This window comes from Ylistrum balloti, unplaced genomic scaffold (assembly GCF_031769215.1).
Source record: "Ylistrum balloti isolate Yb309-2 unplaced genomic scaffold, AGI_CSIRO_Ybal_v1 Utg371058, whole genome shotgun sequence".
NCBI lineage: Eukaryota > Metazoa > Mollusca > Bivalvia > Pectinida > Pectinidae > Ylistrum > Ylistrum balloti.
This window is the reverse complement of record NW_026782585.1, coordinates 473,462-485,791: the sequence shown is the minus strand read 5'-3', so window position 1 is coordinate 485,791 and position 12,330 is coordinate 473,462. Positions and strand designations below refer to the sequence as shown.

Genomic DNA, 12,330 nt, shown 5'->3' with positions numbered 1-12,330 from the left:
ATATGAACACGTCACGTCGTTTGAGTTTATAGGTAAGTATATTACCAATTTTTCAAGAAAGTAATTTGTAAAAAATAAAAGTTGTACAAATTCACGTTGAAACATTGATTGATAATAAACGATGAGATTAATATTGGACACTGGAAAAATACGCAAATTCTTTGCGATCACTCAAGATAAATAATCATCATAGGCCGTGTGAACATGTGACGTCGGTAAGTTTACAGGTAAGTATATTATCGTTTCCTTCTTAAAAGGAATTGATAATGAATAAGTGTGAACATATTCGGACTGTTGGTATAAAGAATTGATCACATGTAGGATACTCAGAAATTGACTGACATTTGAACACCTTGTGACGGAGGTTTTTCGGAGGTACTGAGGACGTGGCCAAACCTACACAAATACTTCTCCTGGAAGATCTGATGATTTCGGTCCGAATTGTCTTTAACCATCACTTTACCGTCCCATGTCCAGGTCTGGACCACTGGACTAGAAGGATTCTTCGCCAACTGACGGCAGAGAAATGCAAGTTTGTCGCGATATTTAGTAAGGTCTTCATTTACTGACACAGACTTCGTGGTAGGACACTCCCGAAATTTTTTACTTGATTTTAAAAGTGTACGTTTGGTTTCGTATGACCTTAGCCTCATAATAATCTGGCGAGGTCTGGACCTCGTTTTCGTGGGATTTCCAACACGATGCGACCTTTCAATATCATCAGCAGTTACAGGTATCCCGGCTTTTTCAATGACTTCAAGGACAAGAGCAGTGGTATTTTCGGATTGGGATTCGGGGATCCCAGAAATTCTTACCAGAGGCCTCCGGCTATATTGCTCTAAATCGTCCAGTTTAAGCCGGAGGTCTTGGTTTTCTAGCTTCAAGGCGTCTAGCTCAGCCCTTAGTGGTGCTGTTTCCTTTTGTATGAGGCCAGATATTTCACTCACTACCATTTCTTTAACGGCCATAGCAATATCTCGTATGTTTTCCGGAGAGAGATTAACATTATAGGCTTGAGTATTAGAGGAGTGGCCCAGAGGATACCCAGCAGTCTGAGGATAGAAGTTACCAGGAAGGACGTTTCCATGAGGAGTTGAGGGAGTCGATGTACCCATCGGAAGGTATAGGCCGGGTTGACTAGGGTACATAGGGTAATTGGGTGGGCTCTCTTCAGTAAGGGATCCCTGTCTGGCCTTTTTACTTTCAGGAAAAATTGGAGACGACGACGATGAAGAATTCATAAGATGTTTATTGGAAGTTGAAGTAGTATTCATGATGGATTGACAAACGTCAAAGCATACAATATTTCAGGAACCGTTCATGCACACACTGGAAATGTAAACAAACAGGTGAGTACAGGTGTTTTACACGGCTGGGGTCAGCGAGTCTATACAGGTAAGACACAGTATATCGTGGTCAGCAGGCGTGACGGACACGAGCGTATACACGAGTATGTATGTAAACTAGTATGGCGATCTCAGGATACGATGAAATATTTGGACGAGCAATATCAGTAATTCATGTTAAATTTATAGGAGTCCAGCTATACGGATACATTCCATACTTATTATATTACCATAGTCCAGCTTATTTGGCCAATCAGCAGGCTGCAATAGTGTAGAATTTCACATTTCAGGCTGAGCGATGTTACTGGGTGTCACCAGTCCGAAGGCCGGTAACTCATTTGTTTTAGTTTACAAACAAAACCACACACACCACCACCACCGCACACCCTCACCCTCACCCTCACAAAAACAAAATACTGAAAAGATAGACAGCAATACGAATTAACTTTTCAAAATTTTCCGACATGAACCTTAAAAATACACTCTAATGTGTCTTAATGCACTTCCTTTTTCGGCTACATCTTGTAATCGATCTTCACCTCATAGATTAACTTCACGGCAGCTAAAAATAGCCCTACTTTAAAATGCAGACAGGCTCTGCAGGTGTATGTGTAGCAGTATGTCCATAACCAACGGAATGAAAATCGAAATCATTTTCATTTCATATTCCACAAATTTAATATGATATATCAATGCTGAGTGTTTTCAATACTTATATTCCTAATGGAATGCATCTAAAGTAGACATGAACAAAATTAATTCTATTCCACTCCGTTCTTTTAAATATGCTTAACAAGATAATGAAATGTCTGCCCGTGAGATTCGTGTGTTTACGATCACTGGACTAATATTTTAAAACCTACCTTAAATCTTTTTTACGTGCCGGACGCCTTGTCTGTGTGTCATTCTGTCAATGGCGACAATATCGGACTGAAGTTTCGTTTTGGTTTCAAGAAATAATCTCGCATTGAACGAGAACTGCGTGGTTTTTTGGAAATCTTGTGCGTCTATTTTCGCTTTCGATATCGGAATGCAGTGTTAAGGTTTCTCTTAAAAGCGAAAAACTCAAGTCGTCTGCAGAAATATACTCAAAAATAATCCTCAAATGTAAACGATTAAAGTCGCCTAGGTGTATGGAACAGTAGAGCCACTGTTTCACTCTCATAACGTTACAAATACAGCTAGGTCAACTTGAACAAGATATTTTGCTGTTATATGTTGTATGGAAAAATCGGTTGTCAGATGCAATAGACACAATACTATTTTCCGCAACCATCCATTCACATGTCACAGAATACAACATACTTTAATATTTGTCTTGTACAGCGGAGTATCGCATGAAATTGGTATTGAATATACATCCCACTGATTTCAATTATTTGAAATAAAGAAAAATTTGATATCACAATTTGTTGACTTGTTTATATTCGATTGTGACTATTTACTTAAAAACGATTAGGTGATATCGCCATAATGAATTGGTGATATCGCCAATTGATTGTATAATGATATCAATGTAATGCAGTGAAATCCCCTATTCATATTTATAGTGATATCAGCAATTCATGTGTATCACCTAATCGCTTAGATAGTATCACCCTGATGAATTGGTGAGTCACCTATGATTATAGTGTTATCAATTATGGTTGTGGTGATATCACCAATTCATTCTCGTGATACCACTATTTGTTTTGCTGAAATCACTGAATCGTTTAACTGATATTACCATGATTATATGTATATATCACCTGTTCTAACTAATATGTCGTATCACCAGAATGAATGGGTGATATCACTATAACGATTAAAATACATTACTGAATCATTTGAAGACATCAGGAATTCACTTTATAGTGATGTCACCAATTCTTTGTATAGTGATATCACCAATTCACTGTATAGTGATATCACCAATTCACTGTATAGTGATATCACCAATTCACTGTATAGTGATATCACCAATTCACTATAATATCACCAATTCACTGTATAGTGATATCACCAATTCACTAAAATATCACTAATTCACTGTATAGTAATATCACCAATTTACTGTATAGTGATATCACCAATTTACTGTATAGTGATATCACCAATTCTTTGTATAGTGATATCACCAATTCACTGTATAGTGTATCACCATTTCATTATATATCTCAAAATCTATATGTAGAGACATCACCAATGCAGTGTAATGTGATATCACCAAATTAATGTATAGAGCTATTACCCATTTTGACAATCAATATAAAGCTGAAATTTTGCTATATACACATGAAAATAAAATTGACCTCAACTTTGTCCCGGTTAATATAACTTTCTGGTGTTTGTATAATCACATACTCACCTCAGCTGACGTCCATAATTAATATTCTATTGTAATTAAAATGAGAACATAAAGCAGTTGATCTCAGTAACGCAAGGGATATTTTATTCTATGTGATGATGGTATCATTATTATCTTTACGGTAGTTCCATACCAATTATCTTTTCTAATGTATTATACTGTTTTTCTTCTATAGATATCTTCAGTTTTTCCTGATGTTTTAAATGTTTTAACTAGTAATTATGATAATATTAGGAATCTCTGCCGTCACTAACATACTTAATACATTTATCCTTCACGCTGAAATGACATGTACCCATGGACTGTTCGGGGCAAAAAGACTAGGCCCAAATTCAGTTATTGCTACTTGTCGAGATCGGGCACATATAGCATAAGGGACTCGGATTCCATCTTTTGCGGCCAGAAAATTATCATCCATTAATGTGCCGTCCTCTGAGAGCACGTGCACACTGCTGTTGTCCAAACAGACGTAAACCTGCCCCGAACCATCCGCAGCAACACCCCAAGGGGAGGCGGGAGTTGGGTATGTCCATTGTACCTGTCCTGTCTGGGTAATACACACCACGTGCTTCTGTTCCCTATCACTGACCACTATAGCGCCGGTCGAGGTTATGGTAAGATATCTAGGTGACCGAAACAGTTGTGACCTTTCTATACTCTTCTGAACACGTCCTACACGATCAATGATATCAACACAACGACGACCTTCCGTGCAAGTCACAACAAAGTAAATCCCATTTAGCTGGCAAATCGCCTCGTATTGTTTCTGTGTAGATATCTCTTCCTTGACACGTATATCCGAGTCAAGAGACAGAATCACCACTTTTCGTTTATCCGGTTGGGTCACTGCCACTTCCGTTGGATCTGTCAGACTTGTGATACCCAATGGACTTTCAAGATAGAGCGCCTTGTTCATGGTAGGTGATCCGGCGATGCTGCACTGCCGGATCATATGGTTGAACGAGTCTACCACGACTACAGAATATCCTACAAATGTTATTCCAGTTAACTGCCAGGTCATTGTGTCCTCTTGGAGGTTCTTCACGTTAATGGTCGATTTACTTTTCTGTGGGCCTTTTCTTCGTCGAGGATTCATCTGTCGCGGGGGGTTGCGGGGCGTCACAGTCGGGCGTACAATAGGAGTTTGTTGTGACACAGGGGCACCAGTCCTATTAGCTGGTGTAACGTTAAAAGTACCTTCTCTTCTGATTCTGGAGGACTGTCCATGGTTGGTCCGAACTGTCTGCCCCTGGCTACGGTTAGAGTTCTGATCTTGGCCAAATCTACTGTTGGATCTTGTGTTGGAAGCGGTAAGGTTGACCCTCGTGTTTTGAACCTGCGAATGTGTCCTTGGAGCTCTTTTGATATTTATTGAACCAACTGGTGGTGGGTTTCTGAGAAAATTATTGAAAGCTGCATTCGTAAGGAGTTCAATCTCGGAGGGAGAACTAAATTCTGATATAGCCATCATTGCAGCATCATATTCGTCAGCTTGCGATTCAACTCGAGGTAAGCTACTCAACAAATCTGGGCTAGAATTAATCTGCATTACGTTATCAAATGTCATTTTTGTCTCTTGAATGGCATCGAATAGCAAAGATAACTGTGGATTTCCTGCTGCACTGACATTAGATTCTCGAATCTCCTGGCGTAGATTTTCAACACTTTGAAGACATATTTGTGTAAACCTTGAAAGTTGGGTTTCCATTTCAGTGAGTCTTTGTAACACCCTGGGCTTACTATTTTCAAGGACCATATCCACTGGGATTTCCCCTCTGCTAATCTGCTCTATGCGATTCATCTGGTTCTGAAAGCGCTGGCGCAAAGCTTCGACACGAGGTCTCAATCTCTCTATTGCCTCATCAACTGCTATGCAATCACACCTTTGCGAGCGATGGTTTCGTACCGCACAATGCGCACACACAAGCACGTTACAACCCAAACAGAAGAACTCTAGCAGTCTGTCCGCGTGCTCAACACATGTTAGGCCCTCAGAAATATTTCTCGGGGGTGGAGGATGTTCCTCAGTGACTCTTTGGGGATCGACAGCCGAGGAGCCAGTTGGAGCTGGTCGGTTAAGTTGTCTCCTTGAGGGAAAAACATAGTGATCACCCGCTCCTCGAACCTCTTCATGTAAATGAACAGCGTGAAGTAAACTTGCTAGAAACGAGTCCTCTGGGAACAGGCTTGCCCACTCCCGAGGCTGGCGACTCTGATTGGGGCGCGGCACAGGAGATCGGTCAATGGGGCACATAAACTGACGACTGTCACGGCCACAAACAGTCTGCTGAATATGATCAGACAGACATTGTCGGCAGAAAGTATGGCCACATGGTAGCAGACGGGGGTCAGTGTACCTACACAGGCATATGCTACACATAAGGTAGTCATTCTCCACACCTGTAACCACCCGCTGGGCCATGCTCTTTGATGGCTTTTTGTTTACGCTTCTTTTTCGACAACTTTCCTCATAAGTAATCCTCAGTCACTGTATCAAACACCAGCACTGCTTTTAATCCTACATCTCTGAGAATGATTGACTTTTCAAAACCCAGGAAACACGTCCGTTATCGAATGGTTCGTTCAACATTAGGTAGATATACCCAAGCTTGAATCAATGGTAATCACTCTATAGAATAGAACTTAAATGAGGTCAGTTGCACGAACACGGACGGTCTCTGAAAAACTGTAAATACACATGTACATAAGATCTACAACAACTGTTGAAGGACATTATCTGGGCTGATCGAGTTTTACTCAATCTGAAAAGTCAATAATGAATTTAGAAAAAAAAGGGAGAAATTGGTTTTTCATTTGTTTTTTTTTATTGTAATTTTGATATTCACTGTTTAGAGACAGAGAAACTGCGTCTAGTTACAGCCTTAGATGTGATTGAATTTATGAATATTCCATTATGGCCTTTAATTCGTATTACGATTTATCATACATGATGGTAATATATCAGTATGTATTACATTTACTCGTTTTACGATTTAGTCGACGTCGGCATTTCCTCTAGTGGATTTGATACACATATGTGACCATTCGGGATTATAGTCTTATCCTGTCTACAATCATGTAACTGACAAACATAATCAGACTTTGTAGATTAAATGTTTAAATTAACCTTATAAATGTCTTATCCCAAGGCAATGTCAACAATGCAATCATCAACATCTATATGGCCTTTATTGGATGTTTACCTGTAAAGGGAATCGCCGAACTCGGGACATATTTTAATGCACTGCTGATCTGCACGATCATATGCTATAGTGTATAATTGAAGGTCGACTCCCTATTGTCGACTATTGTCTAACCATTTTCGTGTGGATTTATTTACGTTGATTTTCTGGATAATCTTTATTCACGAATTCATATGTCTACGAACTGTTAAAGTTTGTATCAGTAGATTTGAGATATATTTATCCACGAGATCGTCTGTCCACGAAATAATTTTAAAACGAAAATTAAGTCCCACAAAAATATATTATTTCGCAGTATCCTAAACACATGTGTACTATATTTATCTAAATTTATCTCAACAGATCTCTGTCTCATTTAATACGTTGTGTTTTAACCAAACAGAAAACAAAACACACAGAGTTAATTGAACATACAAAAATGTAGTATTTATTACATATATTTTATATCATTATATTCTAATGCAGAATATACAATGTTTTGAAAGCGTCAACGATATGCATTAATAACCGTATTTAGTAAAGTTCTGTATATTGGGAATTCAATTATTAAGTTATAAGTTGGTTTGGCAAAAGCATAGGTCAGTAATTTCAGCCAAACAGGAATTCCCTATGTCGTCTTCTAGGTTTCAAGAATTAAGATGCCTAGGCATCATTGGATTCATTCCCGTCAAATTAATAGATTATCTTCATGTCGCGTGATTTTTGTAAATGACGTCATAGCAACTGTCTGATTACGATCATCTATAAAAATGCTGGACAAGCTATGAGAGAAATGTGATACAATGTGATTACATGCTTTAGATAACGCTAATTTACATAATGCTTGTCATGGAGTCTCTGGTATATTCCTGTCATTTCTGATAATGGTCATTGAAATATAACTCATCAACTTTCTGATCAGAATTTATTTCATCCACAGGAAAGTAATTTTAATCAGCAACAGTGAACTGGATTTATTTCTGCGCGTCGTATAATCCAAAATGATGTTTGTTAACAATCGGCGACGGGATATGTCGACATCAGTTCAAAATGCACCATAAAGTACAATAAAAGATATTTTACTATACAAATTTGAATGGTTTGTATCTATGGTAACGGGCACATAGCTGTACACTACTGTAGTCTGCACCCATGACTGCGTTGTGTATTCCTACCAGCGTCGTGCTTCACCCTTACTGACCCAACAGGGGGAGGGTTTCTAAGAAAGTTACTGAAAACTGTATGTGCTACAAACTCGGCTTCAGATGGTGTGTTGGTCTGTGAGGAAGATGAAATTGCTGCGTCATAGTCGTCTGCTTGTTTTTCCATTCTTGACAGCCAATTCAACAAATCTGGTCCAGAATTGGCACTTACTACATTCTCAAATGTTAGTTTCGTTTCCTGTATGCTGTCAAAAAGTCGAGACATTTGTGCGTTTTCTGTCATCAAACCCCGACCCGCATCTCTTGTTTGCTGCCGGAGTTCTTCTACACTTTCAAGACAAGTCTGTGCGAACCTACTTAGATTGTTTTCTATTTCGTCCAGTTTCTCCATAGCTCTGGTTCTACTAGCGTCAAGCATGCCATCAGCTGGTGTTTCCCCACGGCTCAGCTGTTCCACCCTTGACATTTGTCCTCGAAGTCTTCTCCTCAATGCCTCCATTCGTGGCCTCAGTCTTTCGATTGCGTCCTCCATAGTGATGCACTCGCACCTTTGACCTCTATGACCCCTGACCGCACAATACGAACAAACAAGCGCGTTACAACCAAGGCAGAAGAATTCAAGTACCCTCCCTGGATGTTCTACACATGTAAGTCCTTCAGACATATGGCTTTGTCCAAACGATGGTCCAGCATGGCTTACGGGGAAGTGGTCATTAGAGTCATCAGAATGATATGGTCTATCATTAGAATTATTCGAACGAAATGGTCTGTCATTTCCTATCGGTCTGTCACTCTTTTGTATTGAAACTGACCTGTTATTTCCTTGTCCTCCTTCATGTTGAAGAACTGTCGTCAGTAGACTTGATAAAAACGTATCTGGAGGAAATAGACCTGCCCAATCTTTCGGTGCACGATTCGCTGGTCGCGAAACCATGTTCCTGTCAATAGGACAAGTAAAATGGCGGGAATTCCTGTCGATTACCGTCTGCTGTATATGTCCGGAGAGACATTCTTTACAAAATGTGTGTCCGCAAGGCAGAAGACGCGGATCGTCATACCGCCCCAAGCAGATGCTACACATCAGGTAATCGTTCTCAACATTCTGGATGACGCGCTGTGCCATATTTGAATAACACAATATTCAAACTCACTGAACAAGCACAATGTTATAACTCCTTGAAATATACGTCACCAACTCTGTCCATGGCGTCCTGTTAGGAAACCTGTCCTACAAATTATTTTGTCACATGTTTTCCTAAATATTAAAAACTCACGTGGTCTGTTTCTGACAGATCAATAGTATTGAAATGTCGGCTCAGTGCTTGTCGAGGCAACAAGTCCGTTCTGTGTTTCGGTGCTTTAGTTTTGAATCCTGGTATTTGTTCCGGGTCACTTGTCATCTGCCTGTATATTAGCTGTACTAGGTTGTGTCCAAGTCATACAGCTAGAGCGTTGTACACGATACACATGTGACTGATAAAGCAATATTGATTTACAATATATCCCATGCTACTTCCGAACCTTATCAATACTCCACAAAATTATCTTTTCTTAAGTATATACACAAGTGCTCAAACCAACATGCCTAATAATGTAAACGATTTTTTAAAACTTTTGGTGGAACATTTCATAGTACAATGGTGTCTTTCTGCTTGTTCATCTACACCGTAAATTTTGCTTTCTATATTGTCAAATGTACGAGGTCAAAAGTAAGATGTCGGGTGTGTTGCTCCTTCGACGCAATAACGTTTTGTTGATTGTATACAGTATTATTAATTTGGTTCCTAGGGGGCGCAGTAGGTCAGGTGTAAGTCAGACTGACCCTGGAACTATCTTATTGATTTACCTTCCAATGTTTAAAACACATGATTTGCTAGGAACTTTTGGAAACAATTACAGATGTGAAATGAATATACATAGACGTAAAACACTTTCAATAATGATGACACATTGTTCAGCTTATTTGCTGGAGGAAAGAAAAAAAACATAAGTCCGCACTGTTAGCTGCTTTATAATTTCTGTTACTATGATTCAGGATTCAGGTCTATCTGTGGCCATTGTACATCGTGCTTCTCCTCTGATCAAATATGTCTTTTTCTGTTGATTTAAATTATCTAAATCTGTATGGTGTCTACCTTTGGTGAAGGACGACATCACTGTCTTGGATTCTCCTTTGCAGTATTCAGTACTTTTGATATTGTTAGTTAATAAGGTGGTAGTTTCGCGTGACTTCGTGAAAATAAAATATCCTTCGAAAGAGAGTCCATCCGGCTTTCGTACATGCCACACTGTGTCTGAACGGTATACACAAGTATTTGGAACATCTTTTACGTTATTTTAGCAACATTACTTGGTTGTTTTCCAGGAAAACCTCTGTTCCGTGTGATTCTACCATATATAAAGTTTGTTCTACATTCACTAGTTTGTTCTCTTATTTCTGAATCTCATGCTTGTACTTGCTATCTCGTAAGACCATGCTTATATGCTTTCTGGAATCATATGTGTAAACAAGGATAACGTCGGCGTTTTCCCTATAAATATCGACTTACAATTTTCTCTGCACATGCTTTTATGCCACTGTAAGGTTTGGTCATAGCTGTGTTCCTGGGTTTGGACAGCATGCGACGGACATCTCATATACTGTTCAATGACATAACCACCATAGAACTGCAACAATGAGACAGCCAATGAGCTGTAATGATGCATTTCTAATTTCCTTCTCTCTCCAGAGAAACGACTTTAAAAAAAAATTAAATGGTGTTCACAGCCATGGCAAGAAATATCCAGAATTTCGGGGTGTAAAACTTTTACAATTCCTGCACAAACTTATGCCTGAGTTTTTCAGTATTTGAGAACAGTTTCCTGTAGGTGGTTCAAAGTCACTTCGAACGAATGTGTCTAAACAAGTTTCCTTGGCAACACATGTATAAAGATGAAGGGAAAATGACGTCTAACATATACATATATATATATATTATAACACTAATGGTTGTTATTACATTTCCTTTGTCTACTGTGCAAACCTATACATTTTCATGTCAGATCAATGCTATTCTCTATGGTGATTGTTTTCCCCTATTATAGTGCTAGATCTGTTGGCTAAAGATGTGCACGAGGAATTATTTCCCAATGTTGAAATGTTTTTTGATTCTAAAGGATTTTCGCCTGTACAAATCAGCCCTAAAATGTGTTTTGTGTCCATTCCTAGAAAATGTATCAGGATCAGTTATTCAGCATGGGTTTATGGTTGAAGATGGATCTGTCACCACCCAGTTTGGATAACTTTTCAAATGCCATCGGTTTAGTTAAATTTTTTATTCGATTGTTGAAATTTCGTCTGAACCTAAAAATGCAGAATTAACAGAAAAAATACTTTGAAATGTTATTACAACTTGTGTTGTTATTGCAAATTATGCACGTGGTGACATGGGTCTAATGTATGATGGATGTATGTACAAAATTAGCCATGTTCCGTGTTCAAATGTTTTGTCTGGTTTTTCGTTTTATTTTGTTTATTTTTCAGATTGTGTTACCAAAAGCAACGACGATGGGAAATTTACCTTCAGTTATGATTTGAGTAACAAAATTTACGGATGATTTTCAATACGTTATACATCGTGCAATAGTATTCTGATATTTTGACAACAAAGCATATGACATTAAGTTCAACTGGTGTGAAAGTTGGTTGTTTCAGTCAATAATGTACGAGATGTGATATTAGTTGATAAATCGTAACTTGCAGACCTAAAACGTGTTTTAAAGAACATTGCGCCGATAAAAGGTAAGAGTTCCTTTGAACCCCCCATCCAAAGTGGCTACCAATAGGTTATTATACCTGGTAAATATAATACAAGTGTCTGAAAGGGTTGATTATAAGACCATGCCCCAATTTTTCTTGGTACCCCTTAAAATAACCCTTTTAGATACTTATTATAGCCTACTGGTAGTCATTTTGGGCGGGTGGGGGTCAAAAGGAACTCTTTCCCGATAAAAATCATAAACTATTAAATAATTAGATATTCTCTATCATGAGAGTCTCGGATATTTGAGAATTGCAATGCCTAGTTAATATATATATCTAATGGCGTATTTCACAAGACCCATTTGAAAATAAATTATAATCCCTGACCTGAAATACATGTAAACCTGTATTGTATTGTATTTTATTGTATTGCATTATTTTGTCAAATATTTTGTAGTTTTATAAGCTTCATGTAGTAGCACGTGCATTTGTTGTGGTGTACTTTAGACTTGACCTCTGACCTCTCAACTTATCCGGGTCATTAAACAAA

At 38.5% G+C, this 12,330-nt stretch overlaps 2 protein-coding genes across 2 annotated transcripts; both read right to left on the bottom strand.

The window, feature by feature from the left end:
- Window positions 1-3,967: 3,967 nt before the first annotated feature.
- On the bottom strand, window positions 3,968-6,115 carry LOC132560405 (tripartite motif-containing protein 3-like). The gene is made up of 2 exons (XM_060225072.1): window positions 5,744-6,115; window positions 3,968-5,683 (listed from the first exon to the last, which is right to left on the bottom strand). The coding sequence occupies exons 1-2, from the start codon at window positions 6,113-6,115 to the stop codon at window positions 3,968-3,970; spliced, it is 2,088 nt and encodes a 695-aa protein (XP_060081055.1).
- Window positions 6,116-8,009: 1,894 nt separating this feature from the next.
- LOC132560401 (tripartite motif-containing protein 3-like) lies at window positions 8,010-9,161 on the bottom strand. The gene has a single exon (XM_060225068.1). It carries the CDS (start codon window positions 9,159-9,161, stop codon window positions 8,010-8,012), a length of 1,152 nt encoding a protein of 383 aa, XP_060081051.1.
- Window positions 9,162-12,330: the final 3,169 nt, after the last annotated feature.

Bases quoted from the DNA above. Each gene is read 5' to 3' on its own strand.
- LOC132560405 (XM_060225072.1), bottom strand. From the start codon at position 6,115: ATGGCCCAGCGGGTGGTTACAGGTGTGGAGAATGACTACCTTATGTGT. The intron at 5,684-5,743 runs GCTGTCGATCCC...AATATTTCTGAG, and splicing joins CAGCTCCAACTGGCTCCTCG to GGCCTAACATGTGTTGAGCA.
- LOC132560401 (XM_060225068.1), bottom strand. From the start codon at position 9,161: ATGGCACAGCGCGTCATCCAGAATGTTGAGAACGATTACCTGATGTGT.